Here is an 11,497-nt window from a genome sequence, read left to right on the forward strand (position 1 = left end):
GAGAAAATTATTTGTTTATGTAAAGGTGAATATCTACAATCTTTTTTCTTTTAGGATTAATAATTAACAGTACATTTTATTTAATTATAGTATTATAGTAATTAATTGTATAATTTTCTTAATTTTCTTTTATAGAATTAGTAATTTAAAATTAGAATAAGTTTTATTTTTTATATGAACTATCTTTTTATATTCATTAAATTGTTTTAATTTTTAATTTCTTATATGGACTCGATCCCGGGTGTGATGGTGCCTTCTACAAATGGACTTACCTCCTGCCACTGCACTAAGGTCACTTCACACATGACAAGGTTTATATAACAACATAATGTTGAATACACTATCAAATCATTCACCAATTGAAAAACTTAAGAAAATTACATTAATTTTTTATTTTGATTATCTTATTTTTCTTACATTATGTTAATCACTAATTTCACACATTAAATATTTTCATACTTTCATCACTTTTCTGTATAAAATTCTTTTTACTATATGATTATAATAAATAATAATTACAATTAAATTGCAAATATTTTCCTTACTAATTGCACATATTTTCCTATTGAAATTAGTAATTTAATATTAACTTTCCTATTAGAATTAGTAATATAATATATTAACTTTGGTTTTATATACTTTCAAAAATATTAATTGTAGTCTTTTTATTTTTAGGATTTCTTAATTTTCTTATAATTATTAAATAAATTTTCCTTTCACACATGTCAAAATATTATCGATATACTTGACACATATTGCAATTATATGAATTACTAACTATGAAAACTAAGGTTTATATAATAAAATATATATATATATATATATATCTGATTTAATACGGTCCAAAAGAGATTATTAATAAGTTACGAAAGTTGTGTTCTTTGGCCTATGTCTGGTTTTATACGGCCCCAAAAGACATTATCAGTTGTTTATTTCATAAAGTGTATCTTGTTGATCCCACTGTATTCACAATTGACAGAGCATAAACCACACAGACGTTATTTTAATGATGTATGTAATTAAAACCCAATATTAACTAAGACTATATACATTGGTTTTTTTTTCTAACACCTTACTTTTTACTTTTTAACACTCAGTATCATCATCTCCTTTCTCCACCTAATGATTCAACATCCATTCAATTTTTATCATCTACAATAGTTTTGTTTAATAAAGTTTAACACTTCAATTTATTTATTTTATTATTTTATTTTTATATATTCAAATAAAATAAAACAAGTCTCTGTTTATAGATTATGAAAAATGATAAATTTTGATGTAAAGCAAAATAAAATAAAAAATTTGATTACTATAAAATAAATGATGTTAAATAGTTAGGATGAAATTAAAAGTAAAATTTTTTTTAACAACCAATAATAATGCATTATGTGTTCTAGTGGTCCTCATTTTTGTTTGTTCTTTACATTCTTTGCAGAGATACCGTCTGACATGGGTCCAATCCACAGAGTAATTGTTAAACTCATAGTAATATAACTGCTCCTCAGTAATGAAATCCTTGCATTGATCCACAAAAATGTACTTATAGTGCAGATCAATTTCAAATCTCTCGTTATGGGTTCAAAGCCACGCATGACACCAGGTAAGTAAGAGGGTTGTTGAAATCGAAAATCTGCCGGTTTGAGTGTGTTCCCGTCCAAAAATACAGCAACTTCCACGGGTTCCATGAGAAAATGAGATATTGAAATCCGCAAGAAGGATGAACCCTAAAAGAAATCAAGGAGAAAAAAATGTGACGCCCCTACATCACAACATAAATTAAGCCCTAACCCCTCTTTTAATTTTTCTGCGAATTTTCTCATTGTACCCTGCTATTTTTCACTATTTTTGTTTCGCGACCATAACTTAGTAAAATTGTTTCTATGACCCCTACAAGAACTTCTCACTCCCCCCCTCCTTGTATTTTTTGTTGACTCAGATTTATTGAGTTTCAATTGAACGTTTAGAAATATGAAAATGTGAGAAAGATATTCATAAACTAGATTTTAAACTTTTATTTATTTAATTTTTAAATTTAGAATTATTTTTAGAATTTACAGATTTTATTGGAGTTTATTTAATATATTTTTGTGAGTGCATATACTAATCTTAATTAAATCAGTTTATCCGACTTATTTTATACTAATATTGTTTAAAAAATAGTAGAATAAAGATTTAACCCGTGTTTAAGTATCATATTAATGATACGCTAATTTTTAATAATATCGATTCAAACTCGTTTGTAATCCGTCATGTAATATAACTCGTTTGTGTTATTTTTAACTTTTAATATGTTTCAATATTCATAACTTTAGACATTTTATTAAGTTTAGATATATCAATTATAATATTTTAAACTTCTTATTATAAAGGATAAAATTAAAAAATCAACTTTTGAAAACCAAACTAATCATATAAAAATTTTAAATTTAGATTATTAAGTGAAGCTTCATGCTCATTCGGGTTTAGATTCATTTTGATCTTATATATAATATGAATCTGAATCAATATTTAAATATTTAAGCCGATGTGAGACATTAAACACACATTTTTACTTTTATATTACTAAGGTAATATATGTCTGTTTTTAAGTGTGACGAAGAAAATGCCTCCTCGCGCATGCTTTCTATCCGCTCTGAAAAAACTGCCTGAATACGTACATTTATTAATGATAAAACACACATAAACATAAATTTTACAAAGTTACATATGAAATAGCAAATTAATCAAGCATTATTTCCGTAATGCTCCCAGATGTGATCAATACACGTGAACAGGATGATAGGATATTACTAACAAATTTAGAACGAGATGATAGGATATTACAAACAAATTTAGACTCTCTTGATGACAATACACAGTGAGTTTATGCAATCTGAGAAAGCAAGAATCATACAAAAAAGAACTCAAGAGCATCAACAACAACCTTCATCTGCTCAAAATATTTATGGACAATATTTTTGTGATTTGGGAGGTTCAGGATCCGATTTACCTAATTACTAGTATTTTGGTCAACTTGTAATATATGTAATATATGTGTGTTCAAGTAATTTATGTGTACTTTGCTTTAATTTGTGTTAAGTTTGTTTAATGTATTTTTATTTTGTGAGAATCTTGTTTAATGTATCTTTTTTGTAACTTTGTTTTAATATTATATTTTATTTTGTAAACTTTGTTTTTAATATTACAAATTATTTTTTGTTTATTAAATTTATTTTAGTGTGCTTAAGTTTTCTTAATTAAATTTTATACAATTAATTATGAAAGACATAAATCTAAGGACTAAACTGAAAATAAAAAGTAGTTTTGATTTGAAGATTTGAAGACTTGTTGGATTGTCAAAAACCTCAAAATTTGAGGTTTTAAGGGCTTGTTGGAGATGCCCTTAAAGAAGGAATTGAAATTGAACTGCAACTAAACTGCTTCACAAACTGCAAGTTGTCCAATCTTGTGAAGCAAATGTAACAAAATAATCATATGTTTGCTTTATACAAGTCAGAATTACAATAAACCTTTTTTTTAAATCATCATCTTTGATGTGGAAACACATTCTTCTCATCGGTTTTGCAGGCAAGGTGCACCGAGAAGAAGGAAAGGACCAACACAGGGGATCAAAGGACGTGCCCGGTTCAGAACTGAAGAAGCGTTTTATGAGAATCCATACCCAGAGTGTATTTGCAGTTCAAAGCAGCACAGAGCCACAGATAACCCTAACTAATATATTTCCAACTTTTTTTTGGTTTCTTCAAAACATTCAAATTTTATTCCGTATCATTAGATGGGCATAGTCATCGTAGTTATAGTTACCACATATTTCTCAGATTAATCCTGGGACATGTACGAGATCATGTATTTTTACAATTACAATGGCCATTCAAAGATTCAAAATTTTCTTCCAGACTATTGTCAGCTATAATGGAAACAAGAACGAAATATCATAGTTTACTACTGATCCAGACAAAATATTTCTACGGTTACAAGATCTAGTGAACGAAGAGCGTGTTAATTTTTTACAGACAGAAGTTATCTTAAGGATTAAGCAAACGAAAAGAACACCATGACCATTTTGAAGTGTAATGGCTCTTAGCTCTGCTCTTTGTAAGGAGTCCAGATCATTTTGCTAACATCTACATCAAGGCCACCACGGCCTGCCGCTTTCAAGTGTCGATCCAGTACCTTAGGATCCGCACAGATCACATGTTGTCCTTTCCTGTACTGTATCAGTTCCAAGCTCTGAAGGGTGCTCAATATATCTTCTGCTTTAATTGCGGTCATGTCACTCAGCTCCTACATTTGGTCCAATGGTAGAGACATTAAGAAATAACCTGTTGTTGGATAGGCTTAAAAGCATAATAAAAGATGCCTATGTATACAGTACCTTGATAGATATGTTACCCTTGTGCTTTTTCAAGATGTCTAATAAAATCCGAGTCCAGTAACCTCTGTAACTCACTAAGCCTAGATCAGAGAGGGGTCGCTCTGGTGTCCCGACTTTTCCCTCTTTCTTTGAGAGTTCATAGGCTGTATAACGCGGCATAATGTGTAAGCTTCATAGAGAGATGTGAGATAAAATAACAAGAGAACAAAAAAAAACTCACAGAAGGCTATTAAGAATTTTCCGTAGCCTTTCCTTTGATAAGGAGGAAGGGTGAGGATGCAAGCCAAGTTGTAAGCTTCTTCCGAGTGTTTCTCCTGTAACAACAGAACTTGCAAGTTTTCATCACACTATCAAACAGAAACCGAATATGTATATAACAGACCCAAGAGCCAAAGAGTGCTAAACCTTTGAAAAGTATCCAACCATGTGACATCCACGATCATCACATTCACAGAGAATATAGAACAGGAACAAATCAACATCATAGTAAAGAGTTTTGTGGTCAAGAAATAGCTTCGCCAGATAACAGAGATTCTGTGCGTAGACCTTGTTCTTCTTGCCATCCACCTGTACGATATTACAAAAAACTCCCAGGGTTAGGAAACGTATGTGACAATGCTGAAGATATGAATATCCCTTGCATGTATAAGAAAGCTAGAAAACATACGATATAAAATAAAAACCTCAGGATATTACCTCAAACATTGACAAAGTAGAACTTCGATAGATTTCATCCCCAGGGGGGTGCTTCAGGTCACATTTTCTCTGCATTAAAAAAGGAAAATTGACGAAAAAGTCAAGTAAAAAGTAATGAATACAACTTGAATGAACCATAAAGGGTATGTATGGAAAAAACAATAAAGTACTCACCATATGTCTTTGAAGCTGCTCTTTGCGCTTCATAAAACTGAGGCAAAACTCACAGAAAAAGAGCTTCACACAGTCATTGTATTCTGGCGGAAAAGGAGAGAAGTACCATGTCTCAATTTCATATTTCCCAAGCTCAATCGTTGCTATGTTCTTCACTTTTGTGAACTCCTCGTGTTCACGCAAACTCGCAGCATCCAGCTCTTCATGACCCTTTACAAATATTGAAAAAAAAACATCAGAATATAACTTGACACACAGTTCATCAAACTAAAGATAGACAAGACAATCACTTACCTCTACATGTGTCTCATCAATCTTCCGTTTCTGGTGCCGTGTCATCTTCAAGCTAGTCACCTATTACCACAAACACGCTTTCTCTGTTTCAGTGCAAATCACAGAGAAGAAAGCTCAAGAATTTGAAAAAAAAAAAAAAATGGCTACCTTGTCTTCAACTTTTTCATCTAAAGCACACTCTACTGAATCAAGGTCTAGCTGTTCCAGCTTAATCCATTCATCCAATCTTCTATTAACTGCAATATTCACAAGAGTGTCATGATAAATCAAACAACTTGAATCTCAATTTCCAAAATTTCATCTCCAATCCCTAAACCCTAGATTTCACAAAATTAGGTAAGAGAAAGGAAACAACAAAAACATACACTCAGTGTAGTGAACGTAATACTCGTAATCATTGTTGCCACCACCATAATTCTTCCGGCGCTCGATAACCTTCACCGGATGGTACTTCCCGTCTCTCCATTGACACATCACGCGAGTACCAACCTCGAGCGGAAGCACCCCTGTTCTTCTCTTCTTCGACGAATCCGATTCTGAGATCACGAGATCGGGTATCGGACCAGGAGTATGATTCGTAATCGCACCTCCGCCGTTGGTTACCGGATTATTGTGGTTCGAAGCCGGTGATGCGATGACCATCGCCGTCTCTGTATTCGCAGACGATCCCATTTTCTTCAATCGGGTCGGAGATTTTTTTTCCGGGTTGATGATTTTAACTCATACGGGTTAAGAACACAATTTGTAAACTATTGTAGCCCATTAATTGCTTTAAAGCTAATTTGGGTCTATCTCTTTTAATGGGCCTAGAGTATATCTATTACCGTTAATACACGTTTATAACTGTTGAGTTTAAGGTTTAATTTTTATAATCGCCAAGGGTTAAGGTTAAAAAGTTTTTTTAACGATAATGATTAGTTGGAGAATTAAGAGTTTTATAAAAAACGAGTACTATGAGATAAAATAATTTCTAAAATAAGAAGAAAACGAGTGACAGAGTCAGTTGTTTTTGTCGTGAATGGGAAACAGCCAAACAAGGCTTTATGATTCGTACTAATCACAAGATTCACAGATCAAAAACTCACAAGGTTCCAAGAAGCAAACACCAAACACAACTCATCATCATGTCCTTGAAGTTATGGTCATAGATTCGCACACCATGTCCCTCTAAATTAACCAAAATGATTTTAAAGAACAAAAAAAAAAAAAAGAGATTCACATGGTCACTTTATTGTATCTTGTAAGTGAGAATTTACATATCATTTTATTTTTTATTTTCGGGTAATGAACTAATGTGTATGTATGACTTACTTTCGAATGAAGAAAGAATACAAATTGATTCTTATTTCAGTTGTTCACATGTAAACACGTTATATGGCATCTTGACAAAAAGAAATATCACCTAATTCACATTTAGCATTCTTTTGTTTTCATATAGGGCTATTATATATATAGCAACAATATGTATCCTGTAAATTTGAATCCCAATTGTAACAGCCATAATATTAGCATAATCTATTGGACTAAATGTCATGGTTAACGTAGTTAATGTGCTATTGCAATTAATTGTCATACCACGTAAAAATTAATAAAAGGTACTAAAATCATTCCTTATTTTGCAACTACAAATGATAAACAAAAATAGTATTTGTTTTTTTTATATATTTTTAAAATACGTAATATCAAGAAACTGCTCAAAATATAAGACAAGAATCCTCTTTCTTCCATCTCTATCTCTCTCCGCAAGACAGTTTGCTCAAACCCCTCTTCTTGAAATGGCTTCTTCTCTTATCTTCCTCCTCTTCCTCATCTTTACCCTATCCTTTTCATCACCAACCCTAATCTCAGCCAAATCCAACGCGACAATAATCGAATCAACTTGCAAAACCACGAACAACTACAAATTCTGTGTCTCGGCTCTCAAATCCGACCCAAGAAGTCCCACAGCCGACACAAAAGGTCTCGCAGCCATTATGATTGGCGTTGGTATGACAAACGCCACCTCCACTGCAACTTACATCGCCGGGAACCTAACATCCGCCGCGAACGACGTCGTCCTTAAAAAGGTGTTACAAGATTGCTCCGAGAAGTATGCTCTCGCCGTTGATTCTCTCCGCCAAACAATTCAAGATCTTGATAGTGAAGCTTATGACTATGCTTCCATGCATGTGCTGGCGGCGGAGGATTATCCTAATGTTTGCCGCAATATTTTCCGCCGAGCTAAGGGGCTGTCTTATCCGGTGGAGATTCGTCGGCGTGAACAGAGTCTGAGACGTATCTGTGGTGTTGTCTCCGGGATTCTTGATCGCCTTGTTGAATAATTTACATTTTGCATTTTAACTTTGGTAAAATCTCTGTTTAAGTTATCGTGTTAAATGTATTTTAATATGGAATTTGCAACTTTTTACTACCGTTACTCTTATATATTACTCTTCTCCTTCGCTACTACTTTCAAATTGCCAAAAATATTTGACTACAATATTTAACTCTCAATTTACTAATCAAACGAAAATCATAAGTCGTGCTTAGTGCCAAAGATTTGGGGAAAAAGTCTCTTAATTAAGAGGAGTTGGGAAGTAGAGATATTTTTTATAATTGTTTGATTGAATATATCTAATCTCTAGGTAACTTTTGCTTTATCTATATGCATTATACGTGTTACCATCGCTCCGGAGATGTTTTATACTTTAAAAAAATTGCGATAAGGGTCTTTAAAAGTGGTCTTCAAAGTGTCATCTTATAAAGAGAAAGGTAACGTCGTATACATATTTTTAAAGGTGGAATAGTCATCGACCACATAACTACTACTACTACTAGTACTGCTTTTAGGACGACGTCGACTGATATACGAATCAAAAATTTCAAAAGCAAAAGATGTGTGACTTTATAAACAAAAGTAAATTGAATTTTAGGTGGAAAACATTTATATAAAATTATTGAGAGTAGTGTATGTTCGTAGGTCAGTGACTACAGTTTCTCGCTAATAATAGAACACGGCAATCTGACGGTTTAATTAAAAAAAATGTCAAAATGGAGTTTAGTGACAAAACACTAACCAGACCGGTTATAGATTAAACCGGGATAGTCGGTGATAGAATCGTCATTTCGACACGTAGACTATTTTTTTTCGCGCCCAAAAGACGCGCCACTGCGAGAGACAGTTTCTTCTTCTTCTACCCACTGATACTAATAAACCCTAGAAAATAATTTTCCCCTAAATTTTCTCGAGAAAATTCGCCACGATTCTGGGGGCATTGTGCAGGATTTAACTAATAGAAAAAAATGAAGGGAGGTACGATTCAGATTAGTTGGCACGATGGGAAGCCGGTTTTAACCCTCGATTTTCACCCGATTTCCGGTTTACTCGCCACCGCCGGAGCCGATTACGACATCAAGGTTATGCAATTCCTAGCTCAAATCTTCGATTTATTTTGATCAATTAGAGGTTAATTTTGGAATTTTATTGATTCAAACCCCAATTGTTGAAATCTGGGTTTTTTTTTTTTTTTTAGGAATTATGATTGTTGAATATGCATTCACTGTAGACTAATAAATTGAGACATTAATTTCAGCTATGGTTGATAAATTCTGGTCAAGCGGAGAAGAAGGTTCCTAGTGTGTCTTACCAGAGTAGCCTTACTTACCATGGATGTGCTGTTAATACCATTCGTTTTTCTCCATCTGGTAAGGGAGCATCAGCTTCTTTTCTTTGTTATATCTGAGTTGTAATCATGTTAATTTATGTTCAATCTAGTGGTGACATGATGGGTGTTCTGTGATAATGTGCAGGGGAACTACTTGCCTCAGGAGCAGACGGTATGACTGAGAACGAACATATCTGGTTACTATGATACAAGTGTGATTTTGAATATTTTGGAATGCGTCAAGAAAACTAATTGCGCAGTTCTGTTTTTTTTTTTTTTTTGTTATGATGCAGGAGGCGAGCTAATCATATGGAAGTTGCATCCTAGTGAAACTAATCAGTCCTGGAAAGTTCACAAGTCATTATCGTGAGTCCTTTCATCTCAATTATTAGCTACACTGCCATGCTTTTTGTAATCTTTAAATTGAATACTGTTGTTCTATCATTAGGGGAGAATGATTCTGTAGGTTGGTAACATTGTTGTAAGAATATGGACTCAATCACATGTAGTAGTAGGCCATGGTGGGAAGCATGCGGCACTAAAGTCATCCATTATCTTTGGAGCAGTAATGTAGTCTAAGATAATTATTTTGTTTGCCCTGCTAGATTTCATCGAAAGGATGTCCTGGATCTTCAGTGGTCTCCTGATGATGCTTATCTGATTTCTGGCTCAGTGGACAACTCTTGCATTATATGGGACGTTAATAAAGGTGAGCAAAGTTAAAAGAGTATATAAATCGTTGTTTTTTAATGTTGGCTCCAGATTTTCTGATTCTCAGAATTCCGTATCTGCTACAAGGTTCTGTACATCAGATACTGGATGCCCACTGTCATTATGTTCAAGGTGTTGCCTGGGATCCCTTAGCAAAGTATGTAGCCTCTCTTAGTTCAGACAGAACATGCCGTATATATGTAAATATGCCTCAAACAAAGAGTAAAGGTGTTGAAAAAATGAACTATGTTTGCCAGCATGTTATCACCAAAGCAGATCAGCAACGGGGTGATGAAACTAAGGTCAGAGAGAGAGAAACTTCTTCATAATTCATCACAAAGACACAGTATTCCTGATTTGGAAATGATATTTATGCAGACAATAAAAACCCATCTCTTTCATGATGAGACATTGCCTTCTTTCTTTCGAAGATTATCATGGTCACCTGATGGGTCTTTTTTACTCATTCCAGCAGGTATTATACCTTAAAACCAGTCTTGTTTCTCAGAAAGTTGGGCTAGATCATCACATTGTTTATTACTCGGGTATTATTTATGTCTCTAACAGTCCCTGTCATCACTGTGTTGCATTTCCAGGTTCTTTCAAGGTTTCACCCACATCAGAAGCAGTGAATGCTACCTATGTCTTTTCTAGGAAGGACCTTTCAAGGTAAGTTTATTATCAAACCACCATCTCTTGTTTGGAAGTCGTAGCCAAGTGACGTCAACTGCTTGAGCTTATGAATGAGATTTTTATAAAACAAGACAAGGTCTCAAACCATCTCATTTCCTTTTTACACAAGCAGACCTGCACTGCAGCTTCCAGGTGCCAGCAAACCGGTTGTAGTGGTTCGTTTTTGCCCTGTTGCATTCAAACTCCGTGGTTCAAATTCTGGTACATATTATGTCATTTTAAAAGTTTTTTGTTTACGACAGTAAAGCAAGGCCGTCATTGACGTACATATTTTCTTAAATCTGCTGATTTTGGTGATCTTAAATGGTATTTTGTATCATGCAGAAGAGGGTTTTTTCAAGCTTCCTTACCGTCTTGTCTTTGCCATTGCAACTTTAAATTCGGTGTACATATATGACACAGAGTGTGTCATTCCAGTTGCAGTCTTAGCAGGTCTCCACTACGCTGCAATAACTGATATAACATGGTAAAAAGAATATTACACATTTACTTCAGCTCTAACTAATTATAGCCCAATAATTATTCAAGGTTTCGAATTGTCATCAATAATCATTTGTTCAATAGGTCACCTAATGCCTCGTATCTAGCACTCTCATCACAAGATGGTTACTGCACACTAGTTGAATTCGAAGATAACGAACTAGGAGAATCCATCCCCATATCAGGTTTACTCTTAGACTCTTAGTATTTTCACTCTCAACCTTCCAGAATCCGATATTTGACCCATTAATTCAATTGCAGTTGGAAAGAAACCTGTGGACAGTGAGGGGAAAGAGCATGATATAGGGAAAGCTGATGAGCTGATGACCGAAGCAAGACCAGGTGAGAGCAAGAAACAGGCTGAATCAGAACAAAACGAAGAGAATAAACAGCCATTGCCGAGCAAAATTACAACAGATGGCGAGGAGAA

General features: G+C 33.9%; 3 protein-coding genes across 4 annotated transcripts in view; 2 read left to right on the forward strand and 1 right to left on the reverse strand.

Moving 5' to 3' along the window:
- Positions 3,914-6,253, reverse strand: LOC104743576 (histone acetyltransferase of the MYST family 1). The gene is made up of 9 exons (XM_010446096.2): positions 5,905-6,253; positions 5,687-5,775; positions 5,540-5,599; positions 5,246-5,455; positions 5,072-5,140; positions 4,781-4,942; positions 4,596-4,689; positions 4,376-4,518; positions 3,914-4,284 (listed from the first exon to the last, which is right to left on the reverse strand). The coding sequence occupies exons 1-9, from the start codon at positions 6,209-6,211 to the stop codon at positions 4,081-4,083; spliced, it is 1,338 nt and encodes a 445-aa protein (XP_010444398.1). The 5' UTR covers positions 6,212-6,253; the 3' UTR covers positions 3,914-4,080.
- LOC104727091 (cell wall / vacuolar inhibitor of fructosidase 2-like) lies at positions 7,230-7,987 on the forward strand. The gene has a single exon (XM_010446097.2). It carries the CDS (start codon positions 7,315-7,317, stop codon positions 7,858-7,860), a length of 546 nt encoding a protein of 181 aa, XP_010444399.1. The 5' UTR covers positions 7,230-7,314; the 3' UTR covers positions 7,861-7,987.
- The window catches only part of LOC104727092 (chromatin assembly factor 1 subunit FAS2), a 3,873-nt gene continuing 1,093 nt past the window's right edge, over positions 8,718-11,497 (forward strand). The window contains exons 1-12 of one of the 2 annotated variants that reach the window (XM_010446100.2): positions 8,718-8,935; positions 9,112-9,223; positions 9,329-9,355; positions 9,477-9,549; positions 9,789-9,892; positions 9,982-10,196; positions 10,273-10,369; positions 10,491-10,563; positions 10,700-10,788; positions 10,912-11,053; positions 11,152-11,252; positions 11,329-11,409. In XM_010446100.2, coding sequence (XP_010444402.1) covers positions 8,822-8,935; positions 9,112-9,223; positions 9,329-9,355; positions 9,477-9,549; positions 9,789-9,892; positions 9,982-10,196; positions 10,273-10,369; positions 10,491-10,563; positions 10,700-10,788; positions 10,912-11,053; positions 11,152-11,252; positions 11,329-11,409 — 1,228 coding nt within the window. In that variant the 5' untranslated portion in view covers positions 8,718-8,821. Of the gene's footprint in view, positions 8,936-9,111; positions 9,224-9,328; positions 9,356-9,476; positions 9,550-9,788; positions 9,893-9,981; positions 10,197-10,272; positions 10,370-10,490; positions 10,564-10,699; positions 10,789-10,911; positions 11,054-11,151; positions 11,253-11,328; positions 11,485-11,497 lie in introns of both variants that reach the window. The other variant, XM_010446098.2, reaches the window with a different exon arrangement.

Source organism: Camelina sativa, chromosome 11, assembly GCF_000633955.1.
Source record: "Camelina sativa cultivar DH55 chromosome 11, Cs, whole genome shotgun sequence".
NCBI lineage: Eukaryota > Viridiplantae > Streptophyta > Magnoliopsida > Brassicales > Brassicaceae > Camelina > Camelina sativa.

Coding starts and splice junctions, on each gene's coding strand:
- LOC104727091 (XM_010446097.2), top strand. CDS start 7,315: ATGGCTTCTTCTCTTATCTTCCTCCTCTTCCTCATCTTTACCCTATCC.
- LOC104743576 (XM_010446096.2), bottom strand. CDS start 6,211: ATGGGATCGTCTGCGAATACAGAGACGGCGATGGTCATCGCATCACCG. Junction 5,776..5,904: donor TTACGTTCACTACACTGAGT/GTATGTTTTTGT, acceptor TGAATATTGCAG/TTAATAGAAGATTGGATGAA. Junction 4,285..4,375: donor AGGGTAACATATCTATCAAG/GTACTGTATACA, acceptor GACCAAATGTAG/GAGCTGAGTGACATGACCGC.